The 27,106-nt window shown below is 32.5% G+C and overlaps 2 protein-coding genes across 3 annotated transcripts in view; one reads left to right on the plus strand and one right to left on the minus strand.

Annotated features, from left to right (window-relative positions):
- LOC130900954 (breast cancer anti-estrogen resistance protein 3 homolog) overlaps nucleotides 1-2,334 on the minus strand; it is a 71,420-nt gene extending 69,086 nt beyond the window's left edge. The window contains exon 1 of one of the 2 annotated variants that reach the window (XM_057811975.1): nucleotides 1,764-2,334. The gene's annotated coding sequence lies outside the window, so the exon portion shown is untranslated. The remainder of the gene's footprint in view (nucleotides 1-1,763) is intronic. The other variant, XM_057811973.1, reaches the window with a different exon arrangement.
- On the plus strand, nucleotides 191-26,816 carry LOC130900960 (2-Hydroxyacid oxidase 1). Its single transcript, XM_057811989.1, has 8 exons — nucleotides 191-385; nucleotides 17,648-17,711; nucleotides 19,946-20,097; nucleotides 22,470-22,590; nucleotides 22,644-22,778; nucleotides 23,343-23,604; nucleotides 23,656-23,884; nucleotides 26,578-26,816. The coding sequence occupies exons 1-8, from the start codon at nucleotides 280-282 to the stop codon at nucleotides 26,643-26,645; spliced, it is 1,137 nt and encodes a 378-aa protein (XP_057667972.1). The 5' UTR covers nucleotides 191-279; the 3' UTR covers nucleotides 26,646-26,816.
- Nucleotides 26,817-27,106: the final 290 nt, after the last annotated feature.

The raw sequence follows: 27,106 nt of genomic DNA on the forward strand, positions 1-27,106 counted from the left end.
AACAGCAAAATATATTGAAATGTCAATGTTTTTACCTGTTTTTAAAAGCTAATTCTCAATAAAAAAAAGACCTAATACCAAGAAGATTTAGCATCAAAAACTCTGTATATTTTGAGAGAATTAGCTAAAGCTGGCATCACTGCATTTTTGAATACCACTATCTTTGTGTAATACGTTGTGAGAGCTGTTGTGTTGCTACTTATATGATAAAAAACCGTCACAAGTAACTGTGTTTCTCTGGTATAGCATATATAAAAGAGTAGATATATAAATTTGGTAATGAATGTGCTGGTAAGCCTTGTTTTTCAATTACTCCTGGAAATTTGGAGGCGTATTATCAAAGAAAATCCAAGATGCAGTTACCAAGCGATTGAAAAAATAGCAGGTAAGAAACACGTGGGCAATGTTAAAATTGTTAAATGATAGTGGAGAACGTATTCTTTCTAAAGTAGTAACTGGTGAACATTTATACTATTTAATTATATTTATAACCGTCAGAAGAACTGTGTATGGATTCACCAACAATAACAAATAATTGTCGTCGTAAAATATTAGTGAAAGCATTGAAGATCAGGGGACAGACAGCAAACTTGTACGACCCAAAATATTTAATTGCAGATCTTTTGTTAATCAATACTCACAGCAGGCAGTTGATTTTTTACGTGAAAATGAGGTAACAGTAATTTTGAGACATGTCATGTGTGATTTTTGGTTATTTTTTGTACTAAACAAACATTTACGAAGTCAAGAAAGCTCAAACAAGATATCATTTGAGCCATAACAACTGGAAATGTGTGTTCTAGGCTTGTGCTAGAATGTCAGAAAGTTTAAAGATTATTAGTAATTGATCGTTGCAAGGTCCATCTCGTTTAGATGTCTAGTAGTTGGGGCAATAAGGGCGCAATGACGAAGCGGATTTGGCATCTGTGAAACTAAGACACACATAGATGCGACTTCTGCCTTTCTTATCAAATAACTCCTCCATTTAAACGAAATGGCCTTCTAAACAGACACGGTCGGTTAAAATGCCATCTCTACACTATAAGCGTAATAGATGACTTCACACGTGTGAAGTTTCAAATACTCACTGTTAGCTTATGGACGTTAAAAAGCTCAAGCCAAAGTTTTTAATCGGCTTTTTGAAGTAGGCCCAAGTGCTTAACGCTTCTTGACCATCCAATATCTTACTATGAATGTAGTCGAAATTTAACGAAATAAATGAAGCGTTTCATCAATTTTTTTAGAGCGTTTGAAAATAATTTTCTTAAAAAGACTTGCAGGGAAGTTGAACAACATAAAATGAGCATTTTGATGTTTAATGTTTGTGAAAATGATAACGTGGGAAACGCAAGGTTTTTCTCCGTATATTCGTTACGTATCATGACTGCTTCAACATGCGAAAGTAATTTTTTAAATTAAATAAAAAGTTGATTATCTCTTTTATTGTATTCTACTTTTTATTATATGTGCCATATAAACGTTTATATACATCTATTAATTCACATGTCAATGGATATCCTGAAACGTTATGAAATTTTTGTAAATAAATTCATGAAGTCAACACTAGTAAATTCGATATATCAGCATTTCGTTATAAAAAAAATATTAAAATTACGAATCACAGCTCTAAATATCAATTTCTAACCGCCTTGAAAGATCTAAAACACAACTACCATTTTTTCAAATTAGTTTCAAAATAATTCAAAATTAACTGAAGTAGTGATTTTTTTCTTTTTAGACTAAATAATGCATAAAAAACTTACCATATTATAATTTCTATTCAGTTTTCTATAATTCCAAAAATTACGAGAAATCACTGCACAAAATAACCAGCTTTGATTTCACACCACTGCCCTCACAAAATAATAAAGAACTGTAAAGTCACAGTACCACCCTCTGAGCACTTTTACTTCGCCCTTCTTCCACTTAAAATTCTTCGCTTATTAAATTTCTTTACCTACTACGATATAGTCGGCTAAAGAACGTGACTATAGCCAAACATTTGAATAACAGCGATCGCAACACTCTAAGCCAACACAATGTTATATGCTTGGTATACCTAGAAAAACGTATGGAATCCGCTTTCGACTTATTCTGTCAGCAATCGTGTGAATTTGTGTTCGAGTAGTAGTAGGCAAAGCGAAACCGATTGTGTTTGATTGATTGGTGAGGAAAGGTTTATTTTATTGATAAAATCTATATTATCGTTAGGGATAGCTATCGGATATCGCCTATAATAATTGGGACCCTTCCCTATTCGTGTAGGCGCTGTTCAAAGCAGTAGCCGCTCAAGTAAAATGTAAATATGAAGAAAATTACAAAATGCGCAGAAATATGTGATTATTTTTTATTCGTTTCAATTTATCAAAAATAAAGATAAACAGTTGTATACGTTTTGATTAAATATGTTATTTCAATAATGTTATTAATTTGGTGACCAGATTTTTTTCCCGTAAAAACGGTACAATACAACTACATTACTGGGATTGGATCCTAAGAGTGACGGTATGGAATAGGCATAAACAGTCCTGGTTTAATGATCGTTCGTTGAAAATATTCTAAAAGAAAAAAAAGTGTTTAAATTTGTTTTTAAAGCGTGATATTTCTTTCTTTTAAGTGAAAAAATAAATAAGCAAAATATTTAAATTCATATTATTTTATAATTTGCTACATTACCAATACATTTTTTGGTGTACTCTTTATTTGCTACAGGCAACTTCACTGACAAAAATACTTGTTATTTGCTACCGTGAGTGTTTCTACTTCCATGAGCGAAAATTATTCTTTCTCTTTCCATTCTGTGGAAGAAACGAGAACAAGTACTGGCAGTCTAAACAGTTCTTATTACTGTTCTTGTCTCTCAAATATTAACAAAAAGCTCAGCTATTTTTAGCTCAGCTATTTTTTAATTCATCACTTCTAATTTGTTCGTTCTAACTATAAATCTTGTAAATTACCAAGTTGATCAAAAAGAAGAGGATCTAATCTAATTTGTACCGATATATCAAGATACGTCAATAAAACGAAAATCGCAACAAAATTTTAGAAAACAGCAAAAGCCTGCGTGTTTTATTTCCATTCGAAATAGATAGAGCGCAGTCTTATCTACTGACAGAACCGATAGAGAGAGTAAAATTCGTTGGTTAAAGTATGGTAGGATAAGGAGGATTTTTATAAGGAAGGTGGTTTGTTTGAGTAGGCGCTGATATAGGAATAGCTCCTCTGCAGGGCTGGGATTGTGGTGGTTTCTTTGGGTTGTGTTTGCCTAACTATTTCTAAGGGGAGATTTTGACCAAATGAAAACCAAAGTGAAGCTTGTAAGCAAAAATGGTCATTCTCGGTTTGTTTATTTTTTTGGTTTTTTGAAATTTTGAGTTTTTAAATTTGTCTATATTAAATTTATTTTGGGGCGGGCGTGTACAGCTGCGGCTACGCTATTCCCTATCGTCGGCCATTTCGACGGAGAACCACATTTCCACAATTTCAAAAGTTTGTACTTAACGAAAAGTATTTTTGGGCGAAGATATGCAAAATAATATTATGGAAGATTATAGATGTTTTTTGTTTTAATTTCAATCTGCTTATGTATGGACGATAAGGAAAATTATATAAAATTTACAAAAAATATGCAACGCTTCAATCCTGCATAAACAAGACACGTTTATTTTAATCACCGTAATACCCAGAGGGACAAAACATAAATTTGGCACCAAGGCAATAGATGTAGCGAAATATTTTCGGTAATTATTTAGTTTAGGTTGCATACGCACGATTTCCTTGAAATTTTAGTATGTTATACAGTTTTTTATACTGAAAAAGAAGATATATATATATATATATATATATATATATATATATATATATATATATATATATATATATATGTTGGACGCGGAAAACATTCCTTCACATAGTTTTTAAGGTTTGCACATTGGAAAATGTTCACTGAATGGTTGATATTTTGCAAATACTTGATGCCGGAGAGGGGATTAGGGGCGGGGGAGGGGTCTGTTAAAAATCTTTTATCTTTTAACACCTTACGCCTAATGTAATGACACAAATCAACTTCTAACAATAATCATTTATATACACGTACAAATAATCATCAATTTCTATTGTATACATTCGTGACATGTCTGCAATAAATTCTATACAGATCACAAAAATTATCGCATCGCTGGTATTTTAGGAGCAAATTTTGTAAGCAAAAATGCTCGAGTAAATCATTTCTGTCTTGGAGAATGTATTGAGATCGAGAACTTTCTAAGTGTTATTGTCTAGTGAAAATTTTAATTTATTTTGTTCATAATGGATAGGCCGCAACGTTTAACAAGACATGTGACGAATGAAGAAGCCGCTAGAATCATCACGCTCATACAAGATAGTCGCAGTCAAAGATACGTCGCCGGGGTAATTGGAGTTCAGCAAAGCACCATATCCAGAGTTGTTATTCGGTACCAAGAAACAGGGTAGCTAACCAGAATACCTGAACAAGGCCGCGGAAGGATAACTTCGGTAGTAGATGACCGTTATTTGAGGTTAACGGCGTTAAGAATTAAGCATACCACCGCTCGACGGCTGCAAACAGATCTGTTGGCTGCTCGTAATGTCCGAATAAGCCTACAAACAGTTTGAAAGCAGCTACACGAGCCAGACTGCCAGCTAGAGGTCCACGTCTTACCAAAGAACTTCGAGTAGCAAGATTGGAATTTACTCGAGAACACGCAAATTGGAATATTCAAGATTGGTCTAATATTTTATTCACGGATGAATCAAGATATAAAATAAATGTTGCAAAAGCCGTATCTATTGGTGTTTTAATTCGATATAATAATAAAATTCGAAAGACATGCAACACACTAAAAATATTTATAAAATAATGAGTGATGCGATAATTTTTATGGGGTATTTGAATATGAATAATGTCTTTTAAATAGAAATTCCATAACGAGGTATGTTATCACGAATATCTCGCAAAAGTCCTCAATATTTTGAGTATGAGCCTAACCTAACCTAACCTATCTAAATTTTTAACCTTGAAAAAGTATGTGAAGGAATAATTTAATATATATATATATATATATATATATATATATATATATATATATATATATATATATATATATTCTCCACAACATACTAAAATTTCAAGAAAATCAAGCGTATGCAACCTAAACTAAATAATTACCATATTTTCAATTACTTCATCCAGAATAATCTTAGGGCCACTGCTTAAAGTCATCTGTTGTTTTTAAGTTAATAATAAATTAGAGATTTCAACTCTAAAACGCAATGGGGGTTTGAAATCCAGTGATGTTGGTAAATATAAAAAAAATATCAATTTTAAAATCCATTCAGCACCACTAGAATAAATACAACAATGCTGTGAATGTTCATTACGTTTCCCCCATCAAATACAACTTCAACCTCGGCTAATATTTAATTTACCAAAAATGTGCAAAAGTGGATATATTGGATACAATATATATACAATTTAAGGATAATATAAAAACAAGGTATCCGTGAAAATAGTACTGTTAACGACACATGAGGAAATGACATTTCTTCTCCACTTGATTTGGCTCGCTGGAGCGCTCGCCCTCGGCTTGTAGCAACGAAATTCGAAATTTTTCAACTTGTTGTACAATATACGGTTTTATCGGCAAAAATTCAATTGTGATGACAATATTTGATCTCCAGCGAATTGCAAAAGAGGAAACAGGAAGTTGCAACCGTTTATCGAGCTCGATGTAAAAATTTCACAATTCTAACTCTCAACGGTATTTTGAACTAACAATAAACAAACGTCAATTTTTAGTGAAAAATAGTAGTTAAAAGCCAGAAAATAAATGTCTTGGATTTACTTCGAGTAGGTCTGTACCACATAACCAAAATGTCGTATCATAAAATCAACTAAACCATTGCTTAACTTATCTAAATAATGACAAAAATTCTCATTATCCTGTTATCTATGTATGTTTAGCTATTTAAGGAATAAGCATGAATACAATTATTTACAGTAACAGTAATGTTTACTTGTTACGTACACAGGATTTCACCAGAAAAAAAAACATTTTTTTCATTATGTGTTTGTACTTTAGAAATATTCATCGAGAACTTTTATAAATTGTTTGAAATACAATTAACTATGTAGTATGATGTCAATCGAAACATATTTTACGATAAAGTGTAATTTGTTGGCTGATTAGTTAGCTTAAAGGCTCAAGTCTGAATAAACTTAAAATTCTCTCAATCTTCTATAAATTTCACTAGTAGTATCCATCTTCGTCTATCATCTATTTCTCCTTATCTTCAGCTCATATTAGATATTCTAAGTACTTCTTCTTCTGTACACCGTTTAAGAGATATGGTTGATGTCCATACGCTTTTCCTACTTCTCCATTAGCTAATTCTACCACAAGAACATGATGAAGCATGAATGATGTGGAAGCTACTGAATAGTTTGAGATCAGGAGTTGGTGGATCCAGGGCAAAATAGGTCTGTAATACAGAATAAAATATCAACTGTGACTTTGGAGAAGATTAATTTGTGAAGCAGATCCAGTGTCGTCTATATCTCCAGTCACATACATAACAGAGACCTACAGCAAGACTCAGAAAATACACTACAAGTGGTTAAGTCCTGGTCAAATGATATATAATTGATGGATTTGTAACAGGGAAAATAATAATAAAGTTCACTATGACACAGAACTGTTATCTTTGCTCAACTTGTTATAACATTTCTCTAATTCACGGTAATTATTTGAAGAAAACCTTGTATATTATAACAAAATAAATGGTAGTGTAACATAAGTAATTCTCACCTGATATGGAATTATGATCAGTAACGACAGTCTGATGTTGATGTGATCTGGACACAACCCACGTGTTCCTCCCACCTAAGTGATTCCAAGAATCGATACCACTGCTAGATTCACTCCTACAAAATTAAAAAGATGACACATTACTTTAAATAAATATTATTAATTATTATTATTATTATTATTTAAATAAATATTCTCAAACATCAATAAGTGATGACTGCAAGTAGAAAAGATTATTAGTTCCAGGTTTTTCCATTATAAACTTAAACCCCTTTTTCCTTTTATTTTGCAGAAAAATAATTTAACAAAACGAAATATTCAGTGGGACAACCTGTATATGTAAATTTTTCTCCTGAATTTAAATGTTGATAATTATTTCACTAAATACTATTAAAAAATAACCAGTGAAAATAGCAATACTAAAAAATGGTATCGATAAAAAAAGGGTCAAAACGGCCACCATTAAACACATACATAGTTCATATTGTAACGTTTCTCGTATTTATTTACAATCTTTTTATATTCGTGGGGTGAAGTAATAAACACTCTCTCTTACGTTTTAATTTATTTACACTGTATACAATACACTTATCTCAGTGGTTGGCAAACTTATTAGCCAAAGAGACAAATATGCAAATTAAAACGATTAAAAAAATTGAGAGCCAAATCTGTTTGTAAATGTAGTAAACATTCATCATAATTTTAGAGATTAATTAAATTATGGGTTAGGTTAGAACTTATGGAGTTTATTCATGATAAAAAATAATTTGATATCTAGTAAAGCATCCATATAAACACTACTTAACGTGAAGTATGTTCTTGCATCTCCTTTGAAAGTTTGCTTAAGTCCTGTTTGTAGGTTGTTGTTTTTAATTTTAGGCATATTTCCAGATTCTCATCTATAAGACGTTTTCTTTGTTTGTTTTCTATTCTATTCCAGGCGTTGAAAATGATCATGTCTTCTTTCTCCAGGTTTTTTAAAGCAGACCACCAAATCAACAAAGTTATTCAAATTTAGAGCTCTATATATCCTTGTTTTTCAAATCAAGTAATTGTATTTCAAAGTTACCGGTGCCAAAAGGAGAAAATTCTAAATCTGTTATCGTAGCATTAAAAGGGTTTTTGGCGAATGCTAAGGTCGCATTGCTGTTTTAAAATATTGAAACATGTTGAGAACGTTTCCCTCATATTTAAAATGTTTTTGGTCCACAACCGGATAATAGAGGCCAGGCAAACCCATTGGAATCTTGTGCCAGAGCCACATTCAAGGTTCAGAGAGCCATATGCGGCTCCAGAGCAGCAATTTTTCGACCTCTGACTTAACTTATAATAATTTACTTATAAATATCATTTAAACAATTTCTTCGACCACTTTTACTAATTAGTTCTTTTCTCTACGACTATTTATTTAATACTAAAATTCCATTGTAGCTGTACAGAGCCGGCCTAAGTCCCCATTTCGCGAGCTTGTTCGTAACAATGTCTTTCCCTAAAATTGGTTAAATTATTAAGAATATAATTATTATGGTACTGATTTAGATAATAAATTAACACTCACTTTTATTGAAGGACATTGTTTTCCTTCAGGAACGGCCTCAAAAATGCGTCCAATAGTATTTAAAACTTTGATGGTCATGAAATGGATGCACCAACCAATTGTTACTACAATATTCTTCAACTCTTCCAAATTATTTGAATCAATTTTTGTGTAGAAAACTGTAGTTACCTCTGGCAGTATCTTTTTTTAAGTTTATTGTATTGTATATGCAATCAAAAAATATGAGCCTCACAATTCCATTTTAAAATTACTACTCCAAACGTTAACAGATTCCAGTTTTTTTGTTGCATGAGATTTTATTTTCTCAAGAATGTGTAATTTTTCCTTAAGAATAATCCTAGTTAACCCTTCTTAAATCTCAATATTTAATTATAGTAACATTACCTCAAAAATAAAGCATTGTAACGTTGTCAATGACCATTATCGTCTGAGAAAGTACACTATTTCTTTCCGGATTCTCATTTTGTGATATTAGAAAGAAAAAATATTTATTGATTTCAAAGCATTTGACACATCCAGAAGATTTCAGTATACATCTGAATGTGTCTAAAGTATTTACCCGTAAAAACTTGATTTTTCGAATTTTTCGCACATATTTCGAGGTTATGTGAAAAAAGTGTAAATATCAAAGTTGTAGATCTTATTACCTACAACTTTTACATTTTCATTTCTAATGAGAATAATTCTTATGCACGCCACTGGATTTAAGCCACTCCTGACATCGCAAATCAAGATTAACTGTATCGATATATAGGACAGTCTGCAATGGAAAACATCGAATAAAATGCAAATCTAGAAGTAGACTTGCATTTTGTCCAAGTGGGCGAACACATATTACATAAGCTAATAGAAATATTTATTACCTAGAACTATCGTTTGTAAAACATTTCTTTTATGTCAATAAATATCTCTATCGAGAGGATGTTTAAATCACCGTAAAATAGGAAGAACTTTATACAGTATAATATTTACACAGTTATTTCAGAAGATCTACAAATTATAATAGACCAGGTTAAAAAAAAATAACAGTAGGATGAAACCCATTGGAAAAGAAGGAGAATATGATAAGAATAGAAGGAAAAATAATTTACTGGCGATCTAAGGTCGGGAAGGGAAGAGGAGGGAGTTTTTAAGGGTAAAAAATAGTTTATCTCGATATCCGGTAAAACTACAAACCTTATGGAAACAAGTCGAAAAGCAAAGTTATAGGTAATAAGAAGATCTACAACTTTTGTATTCACACTTTTTTCATATTACCTCAAAATTTATGTGAAAAATTCAAAAAACCAAGTTTTTCGTTTGTAGTTTTTATCTTTTACAAAAAACAATTTTATCACGAAATTGTGTGAAAAATTGACTTTTTATGTACCATATACATTGTAATTTATTTCATTTGAAATATGTATTGTTTCATGCTATTTTTACAAAATATCCAAAAAGCACCCTAAATTTCGAACGAAAATTCTTCCATCAAAAAGTATGCTTTTTAAAAAAGTCGGCGAGATTTTTGTTCGTTGAAATTTCCAATTCCTGTTGGTGTAAGAAAATATTATTATCACTATAGTAAATTTCCTCAGAAAAGGCAAAAGATAAGACAAAAAAACTCGCACCCGCAATTTTTTGACTTTTTTCCATAGGACTTGTAGTTCGCCGGAAATCGAGATAAACCGTTTTTTACCTTTAAAAACTAACCCCCTTTCCCTTTTCAACCTCAGATTGCCCGTAAATTATTTTTCTTTTCATTTTTATTATAATTTTCTCCTTTTCCAATAGGTTTTATTCTACTATTATTTTTTCACTCTTTATTATTTTTAAAGGTTTTTACCCTGGTCTATAATAGCTTGTTCGTAGTAAATAATTTGGAAACATTTAGAATATATTCTGAATACCTTCTGGACGTGTCAAATGCGCAGATATTGTTCAGAAGGTATTTTGAACATACATTCCTCCACGAACGATTTATGAACATCCAAAATTATAATTTCAATTCAGAACTGGCTAGAAGAATCAAATATATAGATATATATTTAACTATTCGAAGATTTATTCTTAATATTTGTGAAAATAGAGTCAACTACTATGTTTTTTTTAATACTTAGTAAACACACATTACAGGTTATTTCTTGGTATATATCAGAAATAGGATGATTGCATCTTCGCGGATTGAAAATCCTTCTCAAGTCTGAAGATACATTGGAAGTATTCGGAACACGTTCTGAATTGGAAATGTGTGCCCCATGAACACAGAATTTTAAATCCTGAACAGTTTTATCAGCACCGCGATCGCACAATTTCAAATTGCGCATGATTCTAGTCACAGAACATGTTCAGGTTATCTAACAAAACTGATCTTTTGATTCTCGCAGCTTTGGATATGAACCGTCCGTTATTATCACTAAAATTCTTACCAGCGGATCGATAAGTATGTTGAGTATAACTTTACAAATCCGACAATATTAAGAGGGAGTTAAAAAAGTAACGTAGGTTGTACGAGAAAATATGGTGTACTCACTTTCTACAGAAAACTTTATCTATCCTTGACCCCAATAAAAAAACGAATGAAAATATTACAAACAAATTCCAGCGTTAAAAAATCGAAAAAAAAAACGATTCAAACGTTAGTACTCCAATCAATCAGCTGATCTGAGACTGACATTTAATTGGTTGTTCAGCCAAAATTATTTAGTTTTCTCTTTAAAATTGCAACTTGGTAGCAATGGAAATTGGACTATACATGAATCAATCGTCTCAGCTTCATCTGTTCATAAAAAATATCTCGTTTTGAATTGCATTGCATCATCCCAAGCGGTCGTTACCAATGTTGTTGTCAAAGTGACTGGAAGTTCTTTTCAAAAGAACATCGTCATGCATTGCACTCCCGGTAAAGGTAAACATTAGTAGTACACATTAAAATCACGCGGATTATATTCCTGCTTTAAAGCTAATTGATTGAATGAAATTTCATCGCAGAATTAATATAAGAAATAACGGCATTAGCTTATTTTTGAACAAATAATTGAAAGAATTACCATATTGTTTGCTTGTGTTATATATGATAGTTCAGATTTTTTCAAATTAACAGCTTCCCTGAGGCTGTTTATCCGTGAAACAATTTCACCTGTAACGGGAATGAATAAACTGTTTACACTACCCCACTACACCAATACTCAGAATTACACTGTCTGATGCGCGTTATCGTAAACATATTGTCTCTAAAGATGATAACTTTGTTATCGAAACGTGCGTCAGACATGTGTAATTGTAAGTGTTGGTGTAGTGGTGGTGTAAACAGTATGTTGAGTTGTTGAGTATGAATATCACCAACGCTTCCAATTTAGCAGCTGCTGGACGATAGAAATGCAGAATGAACTCTGGTTAACTATGATATAACTGAAATAGGATAAGGAGGATTTTTGTGGAATGTGGTCCTTTGAGTAGGCCCTGATATAGGAATAGTTCCTCTGAAGGGAAATAAGCCACACAACTCCGTCTACTTATACCCTTGTATGAGCAATCGTCACTGCAAGCATAGAATTCAAATATGCAAATCGCTTCGTCTTCACACAATATTCCAGATATCCATAGAGAATCAAACCTTTTGAGCTCGTAGATTGGAATGTATAATTGTACGGTGCTTAGGGAATAATGTTGAGATTTAGTATTATTTTAACTAATTGTACATATATGTATTTGGTAGATTGAGAATTCGGAAAGAAATAGTGTAGTTTCTCAGACGTTACGAATTTAATTTTTCTTTCTAATATCAATCAATAGATGAGAATTTCAGAAAGAAAATTGTAGCTTCTCAGATGATAATGGTCATTGACAATGTTTCTTAAGCAGCATTTTCACTATCAATTTACATCAATTATGGGATTTAATTGTTAAGTGTCTTCATAAGAATAAAAAATCCTCATTATAGCCATTGATAGAGGGAGTGTATCCATCTTAAGCCTCTCACGACGACCTTTCTACGAGAATATATTGAAAAATTTTTAACCTACTATAGAAACAAACAAAATTTCAATGTAAAAATATTAAGTCTTATTATACATTTATTACAGCGAACCTGCAACGTCTCTAGACCTTTCGAAAAAAATATTTCTTCTTGCTCAGTAAACCAGACCTCCACAGCTTTTATTACCTCCTCGTTGGAAGAAAATTTACGACCTTTTAAACTTTTTTCCAGTTAAGGAAAGAGATGATAGTCGGACGGTGCAAAATATGGTGAATAAGGGGGTTGTTCTAGTAATTCAAGCCTTAACAAATTTTTTGCATGGCGACATGAGATTTGTGTGCAGGGGCGTTGTCTTGGTAAAACAAAACACCTTTGGATAGCTTTCCGTTCTTTTCTTTTTAATTTTTTCCCGTAGAGTGGTCAGTAATGTCGAATAGTAATCTCCAGTTATTGTTCTACCCTTATCCAAAAAATCAATCATGATTATTCCATGGCAATCCCCAAAAACTGAAGCAAGAACTTTTCCAGTAGATTTTTGGACACGAAACTTCTTAGGTCTTGGAGAACCACAGTGTCACCATTCCATCGATTGTTGCTTTATTTCTGGATCGTAGAAGTGTACCCAAGTCTCATCTATAGTAACAATTCGGTTTAAGAAGTCTACATCGTTTTCAAATCGAGCACATGTCCAAATTGATGTGAACTATATGATGAACGCGTTCGTATGAAATATTCAGTGCTTCAGATATCCGTTTTAGCCCAATTCGACGGTCTGATAAAATCATGTCATGACTGACACAGAAACTGGCCTTTCCGATGGGTCATCATCTTCAATGGAAAATTTACTTTTTTTTAAGCATGCAGTCCAATTTTTCACGGTCGTATACGAAGGACATTGATCACCAAGGGTATTAAGCATATCTTCGTAAATCTGCTTACCTCTTAACCTTTTTAAATACAGGTACTTGATGATGGCTCGATACCCCAATTTTTCGTTTTTCACGATTTCGGTGGACAATTTTTTTCTTTTAATTCACACTGACACTTCTAATAAGTTATTGTTCGTTGCTATGGTAACGCAATATTTTGTTTATGTATGGAAGTGGTCTGGGCTTAGAAGATATCAATACATCCTCGTATTTGTGTGCTACTATTTAAACTATTGTCGAATAGCCATTTGTTTTAGTTCAGTGTTTGAATGAATTATACCGAAGTTGTGCAAAATCGAAGAAGTTATTTCACCAATCGTAATATGCACAGAGTAGACAACATATTAAATGCAAATTCATTGTTTCAAGTGAAAGTACCTATATATATTTTCTATTTTGGGCTAGCTTTTCTCTTTTAACTTCCAATATAAGTAAATATCTCGCACTGTCTTTTATGCTAACTACATAGTTTCAAATTTTATGATGTACCCGACAAGTTCAGTGATCATTTATCAAGCTATGAGAATTGATAATGAATCTATAGAGCACATTGGTAACTATATAATTCATCATTAACAATATTAAATCAAACTATTTTTTTTGTAATTTTATGGAAAAAACAATAAAAATAAGGAAGCTGTCGCTTCTTATCGTTAGTCTCCAAAAGTTTTAAGAAAAATAGGCGGCAAATACCTATTAGCTCATGAAAATCAAGAAATTGTTTATTTTCGAGGTAATGTTACTATGGTTACTATGTTATAGGATTATTTAAAAGCAAAAATTACACATTCTTGAGAAAAATTACATGAAAAATAATCAGTATTTCTTAAAGATTTCTAAAAAAATAAAATATATCTATTTGAAATAACAAAGTCCATTATTTTTCCGGTAAAAGAAAAATCTGACAAAAGTGTAGATACCACCATAACACCAGAGGTATCACAAGACCCTTGTATACAAAAATTTATAAAAATCGTACAAGCCGTTTCCGAGATAATTGAGGCGTTCCATACATAAAACCCACTCTGTATAAGATATATATTAAAATTATAATTTTCTTGCATTTATATACAAATTGAATAAAAAAACTTCCTTAGAATTTTGTATTTCATTATCAGAGCTACAAAATGAATTTTTTTGATAAAAATATGTTTTCTTTCTTTAATTAGATAACAAAAACAAGATATTCACAGCTCAAATTCGTATTTTTTGTTTATCTTATTATAGAAGGTGCTGGTAAATAAACTTACATTATAACACTGCATGATCTTCTCAATTATTTCAAGAATTCGTAATTTTTTGTTGTTCAAAAATCAATTTAGTCAATTTTGTTCCGACCGCAAAACGCGTTCAGAAAGAAACAACACAAAAACCAAAAGTCAAGAACAAGACAAATCACTACCGCCTCGAGCCTCGTTGATGCTTCGTCGCGGCTTATATATATATATAACAATAAGAACAAATGAGAGTGAGTTTCAACGGCACAATAAATGAAAAAACATTAATTTCTCATTGGATTTAAAATACCGAAGAGAACTAGATGGTAAGAAGAACCGCGAAATACTGAAGAATATGATGGGGAACGGATTCTCTCAGGTATCTCTTTAATTTAGTTCTCGAGTTTGCAATGATAAAACAAAAGTTGAACGTGGATATTATGGGACTTAAGCCAATAGCCAAAGAACTACGGTACGGGATAGTTTAATTTACGGCCTTATTTAATATGCACGTCAGAAAAAAATGATTTAAGACATTTTCGAGAAAAGTGATGAGAATTGCGATTTTCGACGTTCGGAACTGAATTACGGCAAAATGAAACAACATTATAATCTTCGGTTACAAAGAAAAAAACCCTTTTTTGTACGGAGAGAACCATAGAAAACGATTCCCTTGAATATTTAGCAGTATACATTGGATTTCATGAAACACTTTTAAATCAGGAATATGTGTGGCACAAGGATTTAGAAAAAGGCAGCCCATCCAAAAAGAAGGCTGTAAGCCCCCTAGAAACAAAATCTTCCAAATTAACGATATTTTGGCAAGAAAAGGCTGAAAGATTCTGGTGGTTAACATGAAAATTTGGTGTAGCTTAGGCATTTTAGTATAGGTAGGATAGGATAAGCCCGAAATTAATTTGGGCGCTTAGGATTTTCTAGATTCTCGGAGATTTTTGGTTACTGAATAAGCCTAGTAACTCTTAACAAAATTATGGGCACGGATTTTCGAAATGTTGGAACTTGTAGCTCCAAAAATCTTTGAAACGCGAATAACTCGAAAACTAAGAGGAATTCGAAAAAAACTGCTCGAACAAAAAATGTAGATCACAAAATTTTCTACAAAAAAGGTTTCCAGTCATTTTTTCGTTGGAACTACTATTTCTGAGTAAATGTCCCTCAATGCCAAAAGCCGGGGCATCTACTCGAAAAAAAAATCAGTACATCTATTTTCTACTCCGGCAAACTAATATAATTTTCGACTTTTTGAAAATCTTGTGCGGTGAAGAGGCATATTGGCTACTTAAGCATTTGAAGTTTCAATGGATATATTTCATGACTCGTCATATAAACAAGCAAATCCAACAAGAGATGTGTCGTTTGAGTTATTATCAATATTTTCATGTATATGTCGTAGGTCAATAGGCTGATGGCGCGCCACGCATGCCTATTTTTCCGGTGTGTTAGCTAAATGCCGGACAATAGATTATTCGTCGAAAAATGACAAAGAGTTTGTTTATTCTCCTGGGACTTTAGCTAGAATTAATATCATTACGAAAAGCATCTTCTATGCAGTCAGTCTCGGAAGGAGGTAACAAACCGATGTTCTTTTTTTAAAAATAAAATGTAAATCACAATGTCACCAAGCCTCCACTTGTCGCAATAAACCTAACCTAACCTAACCTAACCAAGCCTTCCACGTGTTGCAATATATGTTTGATTGATATAACACTTCTTTTACCCTTTTTTTTATCTTATTCTGTAAACCCTATAGTCTGTTATCCAAATTTTAGCTAAAGTCCCAGGAGAATAGACAAACGTTTGGTCATTTTTCGACGAATAATCTATGTCCGGCATTTACCAATACTCCGGAAGAATAGGCATGCGTGGCGCGCCATCAGCCAACTGCCTATTATCCTGGGATATTAGCTAAAATCCCAACTTGTCTATTGACCTACGACATATATAACATACATGAACTCCTTGGTTTCAATTGAATTAACTATCTCCGTTCTCGGTTGATTATTATTTCAATATTCACAGATTTTTTAATAGTTTCTCTTTCACAAAAATGTGGGTTCTCATTTTGTACTTTACAGTTTAGGCTCCGGCACTTTTTTTCAAATTCTACATAGTTGTCGGGTTATTCGCGATTCAAAATATTTTTGAGCGTTTAAACCAATTTTATATTGGAAACTTTTAGCTTAGGAAAAAATTGAAACCTTTTTTGTACAGAATGTTGGGAACCACATTTTTTCCCGACGGTTTGTGTCCAAATCCTCATAGATTTCGAGTTATCCGCAATAAAAAATGTTTTTGAGCACATGAACCCATTTTACGGTGAAATTTTAAGGTTAGTAAAAAATGCTTGTCAACCAATCTGTAGAGAATTTTTTACTGTACCTTTTTTTTCCAGTCGCACACCGGTCACTACTTGCAGTAGAAAATATGAGATAAATGGTATGTGACACCATCTATTATGTAACCAGTGCACTATGTTTTAGTTTTTTCTGGTAGAAGAAATTGTCTATTACTATAAACTTTAGAGGGTTCTAGTATGTTCTAGACCATCGCAAAATTATTTGTAAGACAGGAGATCAAAGTAGAATAGTAGAAGAATATGGGAGATATGTGGCGACTGATAGAAACAAATCCGAATGGTATAAAGAGTGTTTGTTAATAATGTTGTAATTAGTGTAATAATAGTGGTTAAATAAAGAGTTGAATCATTATCTCGTACAATTTTTTCGACAAACTTTTATCCGGGAAACGTTACTTTCCTCAAAAAACAACAAAATCTTTCCGTCACAAATTAATGTATGGCATTTTGTATTCCTTATTTAACAACATAATACTGATGAGATGTAATAATAATACTTGGTAAAAATAATGGTGAATAATATTGATAACAGTGTAATAATCAATATTGTAAATAAATCTACTTCGTTTGATATTTGCAACTTGAAATATTTTAACGACGTCTTGTTATCTTATCGAACCTTATTATAATGACCAGAGGGGTCATCAAAGGCATTAGTAGCTTCTCAACACCCGAATTACTAGTACTTAATCTACACGATATCAAAAGAAAATGTCAGATTTAGTTAGTGTTTTAGATTTTGAAAAATATGCTTTCAATAATTTACCAAAAAAAACTTTAGATTATTACAGAAGTGGGGCAGGGAAGCAACAAACATTGGCGGAAAATAGACAAGCGTTTTATAAGTAAGTTAAATGGAATTTTACTTGTTATCTTTAGAAATAATCGAATTTTTCTTCATCAATTTTAAAGAAAATTATGATCTGTGTACGAACTTCTGGTTGTGTTATAGTTCTTCCAATATCAATTTCAGATTTCAGATTATAAAAACCCGACAATTTGGTTTGATCTACCATAGGCGTAGATACCTCATTCTACAAATTTATTATTTTTATAAATACTTTTAAAAATATGTATAATTGTAGTCCTATTTGGGAACCTGGAAGAAAATCATTATACCATTATCGTTAACTTGCTGCAACTGAATATTAAAATATAAAATGTACCTGCCTATAAGGGAGTTTGGTTTACACGGGGTTCCAGACGTGAACTGAGCTCTTTTTGTACCCCATTCGTTAATAAGAATTTCGGTAGTTTTTAATCTGATGCAAATAATCTTGTCACTATCGAACTAGTGCGGGAAAGTAAAATTATGCAAATTTTGACCTTATTAGATAGTTTTTTACTTCGGAGGTTATAACTATTGTTACTACAGGTAAATAAATATTTACGAAATAGTCCACCAAATAAAATTTAAACCTTTTCTAGCTTTTTGTAGCATCTTTAATTTTTTGAAAATATAAAATAATATAGATATTTTTGATATAACCTTGTACATTCTTCAAAGGAGTGTCACAAAACAACAATCAAACCACCCGGGTTTGATATCAGTTGCTATGACAAACCAGGCGGGTAATTGTTACTAAAACTTCAAAGTTGTTCAAAACGATACGACCACCTACCACTCCACACCGCCGATTTTTTATTCATTATAAGAATGAAAAATGCTCAGTTCAATGCGATGGCGTAAACACTTTTGGTAAGATGCCAGCAGAGATTGCTGCATATTTACGCCTACCTAATCCGGAACGCTATATACAGGTCACAGTTTAGGCAACGTTCCTAGCAGACTCCGGCGAAGAAATAACTAACCTAAAGCGCCTCGGTGGCTGGAAGTCTACTACTGTCGCTGAGGGCTATTTGGAGGACCCCTGGAATCAGATGAAAAAAATATCAAATAAAATTCTCTGTACTACAAATGACTTAAAACCGTCGCCGTCACCGTCATCGTCATCTTTAGGCGACCTGCAATCGATGCCATCCTCATTGACGTCATCTACCTTCCAGTTGAAACCAAATAACTTCACTGGACCGGCAATTGTTACTAGTCTACAAAATGCAACAAATTGTGTTTTCAATATTAATATTTATAATAAATTGTAGTTTTTAATTAAAGTTTTGAATATTATTATGTTTGTTGGAATAAAATAATTTTTGAAAATGGGTTGGTATACTTTTTTGTATATGCGGTCGTAGAAAAAATAATATTCCTAACTCATGCGTAAAGTGCTGTTCTCGTACTTGACCGCTTGCCCAAACTCCGCACCGCATCGTTCGGGACAACTGCAGTCGTAGGCGGAAAAGTATCACTTTTCGCACTTGTTAGGAAAATAACTATTTCTCTTGTTAGTTAAGCAATTCTTATTATTATTGCATTATCAGATTCATACCTGTGTTTATTCTCACTACACTGCGCAATTCATTGTCTTCATTCTTCCATGGACGCCCTATTTCTATTTATTTAAAAAAATTATGAATTGAATAAATCTCACCAATCCACACCACTGTTTATCGCAGATCTTCTAGTAGGAATATCTCGAAGAAATTGTGTGCATTCGGCTTCGGTCAATAGAAATACATTTATGTTTACGATTCGTTGTTTTCATTGGTAGACAGTGAAGATGATGAGTTCACGTGGACTGACGGTTTGTAGTTGTTTACCGAATTGTTTACGGGAGTGAACATTATTATTCATTCCTTAATTCTTAATTTTTGATTGTTCCTCACATAACTGTCTTCTGCTATTTATATTGGAAGAACTAAGTATGATAAAATTATTCTAGTTTCGCCTGAAAATAAATCCTTGAAATTTCACGTGTGTACTTACGTATGATGACAATTGATGGATCAATTAAACAGTCCACTCGTCAATTAGTAGTAATTCATTAATTTCAAATGGAAAAGATTTGTAGATTTCGTGTATAGTATCATTTTTTACGTCAAAAATTGCATGGATTGAGACGAAGAAAAGACACAATCACATTGAACAATAAAATTTTTCCATTTTCTTTCGTTCATTGCTAATGAAATTCTATATGAATGATTGTCATATTAAATACGTGATTTTCGGCTGTTATAGGTATAAAATCAGGCCAAGATGCTTGAGGAATGTAGAAAACGTGGATTTATCAACTACAATTCTTGGAGAAAAAATTTCAATGCCCATAGGTATCGCTCCAACTGCTATGCAAAAAATGGCGCATCCATTGGGAGAATGTGCCAATGCTCGAGGTAATATAACATTTGAAGTAACTAAATCATAGAATGGCTCTGAAACAACTTAACAAAGAAACAAGATATTTTTTTTTTATAAAATATACCGCATTAAGAACACTACGGTAGTGTAAACTCTTGCGGTAATGTACTATAGTAATTTACTGCCGATAAACAAAACCAACTGTAATGAGAATGGCAAGATTTCGTTCTAAAAGATTCGAGAGCGAGATCGCTGTATGTAAAGAAACTTTATTTTTTTTTGTTTTAAAAAAATTATGTAGAATTAACAATATTCTATATATAAAAAACAAAAAAAAATATGTACCGACTGATTGTAACAAGTATCGTAGGTTGGTAAGTAGTGAAATAAATTATTTGTAAATTATGTTACTTGATAATACATAATCCGCATTTAATTGTACTATTATTTCTTCATTTAAATTAAATTATCGTTATCGAAATGGTCAAAGTCTGAGTGTGAGATGAAAAATCATCATCAAGGGTGTCAGTAGTATCAGAATTTTATTTTATTTATTATTTTTATTATTAAATTCTTAACTTCGTAAGATACTGTATTGTTTCTCTTATTTACATATACTAGTTCTATCGGTGAGTAAATTTATAAACACTGTCTCCTACTTATTCAATTTATTCAAACACTTAATTATTCTCTAAATCCCTACCTTATATAATTTACTTAAATTTGACTATTTATTATAAACTAACTAACTCCGCTAAACTTGCTCGATGTATATAGCAGAAACAACATTTCTAGAATTCTATAAAGTAAAAAAATATATAGCAAGAATTTCCTTGCAATTAGTAAACAAATCGCCTGCTATGATGAAAACATATATAAAAACCAACCTTATACGAAGTATATCAAACGTACCACGACTTCGCAAAATTTTAGAATTCCATTACAACCGGACACGACCGGCTTCACGGACCATATCATGGAATTATTAATTAATTAAAACAATAGTATAATAGAAAGCTGTTAACGGTTAACCATATTTACTTCCCCACCCTCATCATGTATCTGCTTTTGTTGAAGTAGAGGATGATGGTGATATTTGCGTAGTACCGTGAGAGGTTCGGTGCAATTATGAGATTAGCAATAGAACTTAACGCAAACACAATTGTTATGTTGGGTGACTCGGGCAAATAATGGCGGTAATTTTACCTGTAAAATACCATGTAAAAACCTTATTTAATATTTCGTAATTTACTTTGTAACTTACTCAGAAAATTACACTTTAGCATCGCTGGTCCAGCGATACTCTAACCTTTTTTAATCCTTTCATATAAGAGTTTTTCCTTCCCAAAATAGGCGTAAGGCTATGAAACAGGAGAAGGTCGCTGGGGGACATATCTGGTGAATATGATAAATAGTCAATCAATACGAAGTGCTGCAATTCGTAGATTTTCGCGATGGCGATTACTAAAGTGTGGGAAGGTGCGTTTTCCTGATGGAACAGCACTTTCTTTTTCTTCATATGCGATCGCTTTTTGCAATTTCTCCCTTTACTTTATCAAGCAATGATGCTTCATACTCTACCGCTATTGTTTTACAATTTTAAAGATAGTCGATGAACCTGATCCCATGTCTAGACCAAAAAACGGTCGCCATCACTTTTCCGGACGATGAAACCGTCTTTGCCTTTTTTGGAGCAGATTAACTTTTTGCAATCAACTGTCTTCACAGTATTTTTTTCCAGAATCTAGTGATGGACTCAGGTTTCGTTTTTAGCTATGAATCGATGAAAAAAATTCTACTCATTTGCCTTAAAACACGTCAATAAGGCCTGTGATATGTTCATTCGAATGTACTTATGGTCCAAAGTGAACAAACCCGACACCCAACGTAAGACTGAAGCTGATAGCTTAAGCATGCATAATTCTTCAGTCAGCCTTTGGTAAATGCATTTTATGATATGTCGATGGCCTCTTCTATATCTCTAACCTTAATCCGACGGTCGTTAAGTACCCTTTAGTGAACTTTTTCGATTATACGTCTAGTCTGTATTCCTAACTGCATATTTTTGATCTGTAGTTTAATAACTGGTCAAAATACTTAAGGCGCGTGTTGTTGATAAAAAATGTTTGAAACAAAAAAGTGAAAATGTTTATGTTAACTTTGTTGGTTAATTTTTTAGGGTCAACAAATATTTATTTCAATAAAACTCGTTTAACAAATTCTAGAAAACGCCAGTCGAGTCTAAACCTGCTTGAAAACTGTTAACCTCACACTCAAGTTATATCTCGTTTAATAGAGAGTATTATTGTATTTGTATATTGTATTAATTGGCGGTTTTCATTTTAAACAATTTATTATTTACCCTATTGTTGTGGAATGAATATTTCCATATTATGCGTTTCTTCAGCTGCTCAGGAGTTGGGGACGATCTTTACTCTCAGTACTCTATCTACAAGCAGCATTGAAGAAGTTGCCGAGGCTGCTCCCCAAGCTATTAAATGGTATCAACTTTATATTTATAAAGACAGGTAAACTATCGAATATAAATAGTTTCAATCCAATATAACACTTTTAATTTTAGGAATATTACTCGAGACTTAGTCATAAGAGCCGAAAAAGCTGGGTTTAAAGCATTAGTACTAACAGTTGACGCTCCTGTTTTTGGACTTCGATTAGAAGATTTGAGAAATAAATTTACTTTGCCTTCTCACTTAAGGTAATCAATATTTCTCTACTTCTATCGATTATTCGACTTTTTTATGCTGAAATGTCACAATTTAGAGGAGTATCATTCACCCTCCTCTAGTTGCACTCGATTCATTTGCAAATTAAATGTCACAATGCTTTGTGCGGATCATTAAGTTATTGTGAATTCTTCATTAATAATTTTTGTTATTTAAAAAATGTCTGTAATGACTTTTGTAAGGAGATAATTGTTTTCCAATGTTGTTTTGACATTAAATCAACCTACTTCGCCTGAAGCACTCCTTGCTCAGAGACTCACTGGGCAAAATTTTAGATCTTTTAAAACACATACAGATCGCTTGCCACTGGCTCTTAGACTATGCGCTTTTGAACTGTCAATTGGCGTATATTTGAACAAATAAGTTTGTTTATTCTGCATATTTTATCTGTTTTTGATGTCTCAGAAGAGTCTACAGTAACAAACTCACTTGCCGGAAGGAGACTTATTAGTAAGCAATAGCTGCTGAAAATATCCATTTGCAATAACAAGTACTAATAAGATTTGATAGTAAAATATCTGAATCGAATTTTTTAGATTGGCAAATTTCCAAGGTATTAAATCTGGTATGAATACAGAACGCGATCACGAATCTGGACTAAATAATTACGTCACTAGTCTTTTTGATTCTTCTATCAATTGGGAAGATTTGAAATGGTTGAAGAGTATAACTAAGCTACCCATAGTACTTAAAGGAATATTAACCGCAGAAGATGCACTTCTGGGAGTCCAAGCGGGAGTAGCGGCTATCCAAGTATCAAATCATGGCGCCAGACAAATAGATGGAACAGTCGCAGCTGTAAATATCTTCGATTTTCTAATAATTAGGAGTTAATTGATTGAATTTCAGATAGATGCTTTGTCAGAAATTGTTAAAGCCGTTGGAGATAAAATAGAAGTTTATATGGACGGTGGTGTTACTGACGGAGTAGATATTTTGAAGGCTGTAGCTCTTGGTGCTAGAATGGTGTTCATAGGTCGACCTGCTCTTTGGGGTTTAACACACAGTGGACAAGCCGGCGTTGAACAAATCCTTAATATTCTTAAAAAGGAACTAATAACCTGCATGGCTATTGCAGGTAAGAAACTGGACAGATGTATTAGTTTTTGTTCCTCAACATAGTTTTATTTTCTCTAGGGCTGCAAAAATTGTTTTCATTTCGGAATAATTCTATCAATAATATCAGTACATTCATTTGAAATATGTGTATCGTTTTTAATTTTGTCTGTATCCGTCATCTTGCGTATCTATTTTCAAGTCTCTTGTACTACTTCTATCTATGTGTAATTTAGGGTGTCCTACACCCTTTTCTTGCTGTGGCACAGGGGGATGCTCAGTATTTATAGCTGATCTATTAATACCACTTCAGAAAGTTCAGAAAATGGTATAGCTGATAACTGCCAAAGATCTTCATTATTTATTTTACACAACACCATGTATAATACTGTTACTAGCGTCTGGAAAGTATTATCAGACAAGAAAAAATCCAGAAATTTTTAATTTTAAGCTATAAGAATATGACCGTTTTTTTATTATCATTTGTCTCCTTCCGTTACTAGATACATAGATTCAGATACCTTCTAATTGATATCAAATCTTCCCAATCTATGGTTTCTTCTACGACATAAGATCAGCAATATTTTTAATTCATATGGGTGTTATTGTCCAATTTCTGAATTAATGCGATTATCTTTTAAAAACTTAATATATTTTACTCAAGAAACAGTATATTTGAGCCGCTATATTCAACATATTCTTTATACTCTGTATATTTCTCATTAACATCTTGACTTTTAACTTAACTTTTCCATTTATCTGTTGAACTTATGCATTCTGATAAAGCACCACACGCTTTTACAACCTTCATAATTTTTTGCCAAACATTGTAATGGTCTAAACAAATATTTCCGATAATAGCTCAAGTTTCCATAATATTCAATTTGATGTAAATTCTTTGGATTTTAGGTCTCTTCTAATATTTTAAACAAATTTAATTTGACACAAACTATTTTTTTTTACCGTCAAATTGCTAATAATAATTGCTGCTGTTTCGAATCATCATCATCATATAGCTTCCAGTGGAACAAAGGGCACCTGTCGGTGATGCAGTAGCTGTGGTAAAAAGATGGGATCGCTATCCTCATGTGTCGTTATGTGGGTTTCCACCAATTTTGCTGACAAGGGCTCACCATTTTCTTGTGTTTTTGGCTATTTCTGTAGCCTCTTTACATGTTAAGTTTATCTGTTATCTTTGTCGATAGTTCTCCTCTATGTTTGTAAAAATCTACCTTTTCTCTTCCTCTCTGTTGTATTATAATTAAATGCTTGTATGGTTATGTTTGTTGCTGGTTTCCATAGTGTATGATTTATCCATTTTCACTTCGTAATCGTTACGTCTATTTTCTCTTCTTCAGTTATGTTCCGAATGTGTTTATTACTTATCATATTTGGCCAGAAAATTTTACAGATAACTCGTACGCAACTGTTGATAATCGGTCGGCTCCATATAACAGAACAGGATTTACATTACTCTGTAATTTTAGTAAGTTTAGTACCTCCGCCTAAATAGCAAAATTGTTCAACTCGCTATATTTGTATTCCTCCTAAGTATATAGTACTTTCAGTATCGGTTTTGCTGTGTCGTAATATCTTTGTTTTTTGATGTTTATGTACAGTACAGCCGGTGCTTAATTATTATGTAGCCTCTTGGTTTTGTCTGTATAATTTCTAATTGTTGTTAATAGACATATCATCCGCAAATTCAAAGACTTTCAGTTTTGTGAATAGGTTCCAGTTGATTCCTGTCCTTTTATCCTTCGTTTTCCTCATCATTCAATCTATTACAACACTGCCTTTTCTATTTTGATTTGCTGGGATAATTGTCCTTTGTGCTGTATGTGTTGCTTAGAATAATTGTATTTTCAATGTTTCTGAAATCTTTCTGGTGACCGGGTACAATATTTTTCACTGATATAGGTTTATATTCTTGCTACTGGAAAGCGTGGCAGAGAAAACATCACTTTGAATGTTTTGAAATGGAATCACCAAAGAAAAACCCTAAATAATGACCAACAAACTGTAAAAATAGGTGGGTTCATACACCATATAAGAAATGAACAGAAATGCCATTAAATGGTATACGGACGGATATAAAACAGCAGATAGAACTGGAATAGGAGTGAACGGGACCGTGAAAGCCTGGACAACACACCAAGCATTTTTCAAGTGGAAATTTATGCAATTGAAAAATGTGTCCAGTTCAAACTAGATATGAACTATCCCAAACAAGCCCTTCATAGGAACTGTACTCTTCTGTGGTATCGGCTACAGAACAATAGAAAAAACATTGGAAGGGGAAGTAGATAGGAGCAAAATCAATTATTGGGACAACTTACAGGGGCTGAGACAGGCAAAGACTCTTTTAGCTGTTAGAGCCATCCGATATTCTAGACTTTTTAAAAGGAATGGGACTAACAGACCAGCTGTAAACCCGGGGTTCTCCAGTATCGCAGCAAGCAAGGGGAACGTGACAGATCCTTTGGGTCGCAATGTATACGAGATCCCAAATCTATTAAGATTTGAGTTAGGTATTATTGTTTTATTTTATTCAATTTATAACCTCATTTATGTCGAATATTCTCATCAGTTCTTTAATCAGTACTAAGACGCTCCTGAATATTTTACTCCGTAGTCACATAGGCGAAGGAAAAAAATAATAATAAGGGGTTTGTATTGATAATAATAATCCTTTCTCATCCATTTTATTTTTAGGATTTTCTAATATCAAAGAAATAGATCGCAATTTGGTGGTCCATGAAAATTATTATTCTAAACTTTGAAGATGACTTAGGGGAGACCAAAATACAAGTAGATGCAAGAAATGACAAACATCTTTCTCTAATTTTTCAATACTATAACTGCTATGTACGTACGTATAAGGTGATATACTTTATTTTGAATTACTAAATATAATCAATATGTGGAATAAATAACACCACTCAACAAAAAAATTTTCGTTGTTTGTCCTAAAGTTTATATTATGATTTTTCGGTCAATTACATACAAAAACGAAAAGAAAATACCTTTTTTTAATATCAAGTTTGCTTTTGTGATAGTTATGGAAATAAGAATTTTCAAATTTGTTCATAAATTACAATTAGTTATAATACTGCGAGATCAGAGTAGAGTTTTTATATTCACGCCCGTGTCTCCAGATGGCACTCGTGGTTCAAGTACTGGTCGTGTCAGGTCATGTGCAATTTGAGCAGAAGAAGATTCAAGGTCGGGATATTCGATAGGT

This window comes from Diorhabda carinulata, chromosome X (genome assembly GCF_026250575.1).
Source record: "Diorhabda carinulata isolate Delta chromosome X, icDioCari1.1, whole genome shotgun sequence".
Classification (NCBI taxonomy): Eukaryota; Metazoa; Arthropoda; class Insecta; order Coleoptera; family Chrysomelidae; genus Diorhabda; species Diorhabda carinulata.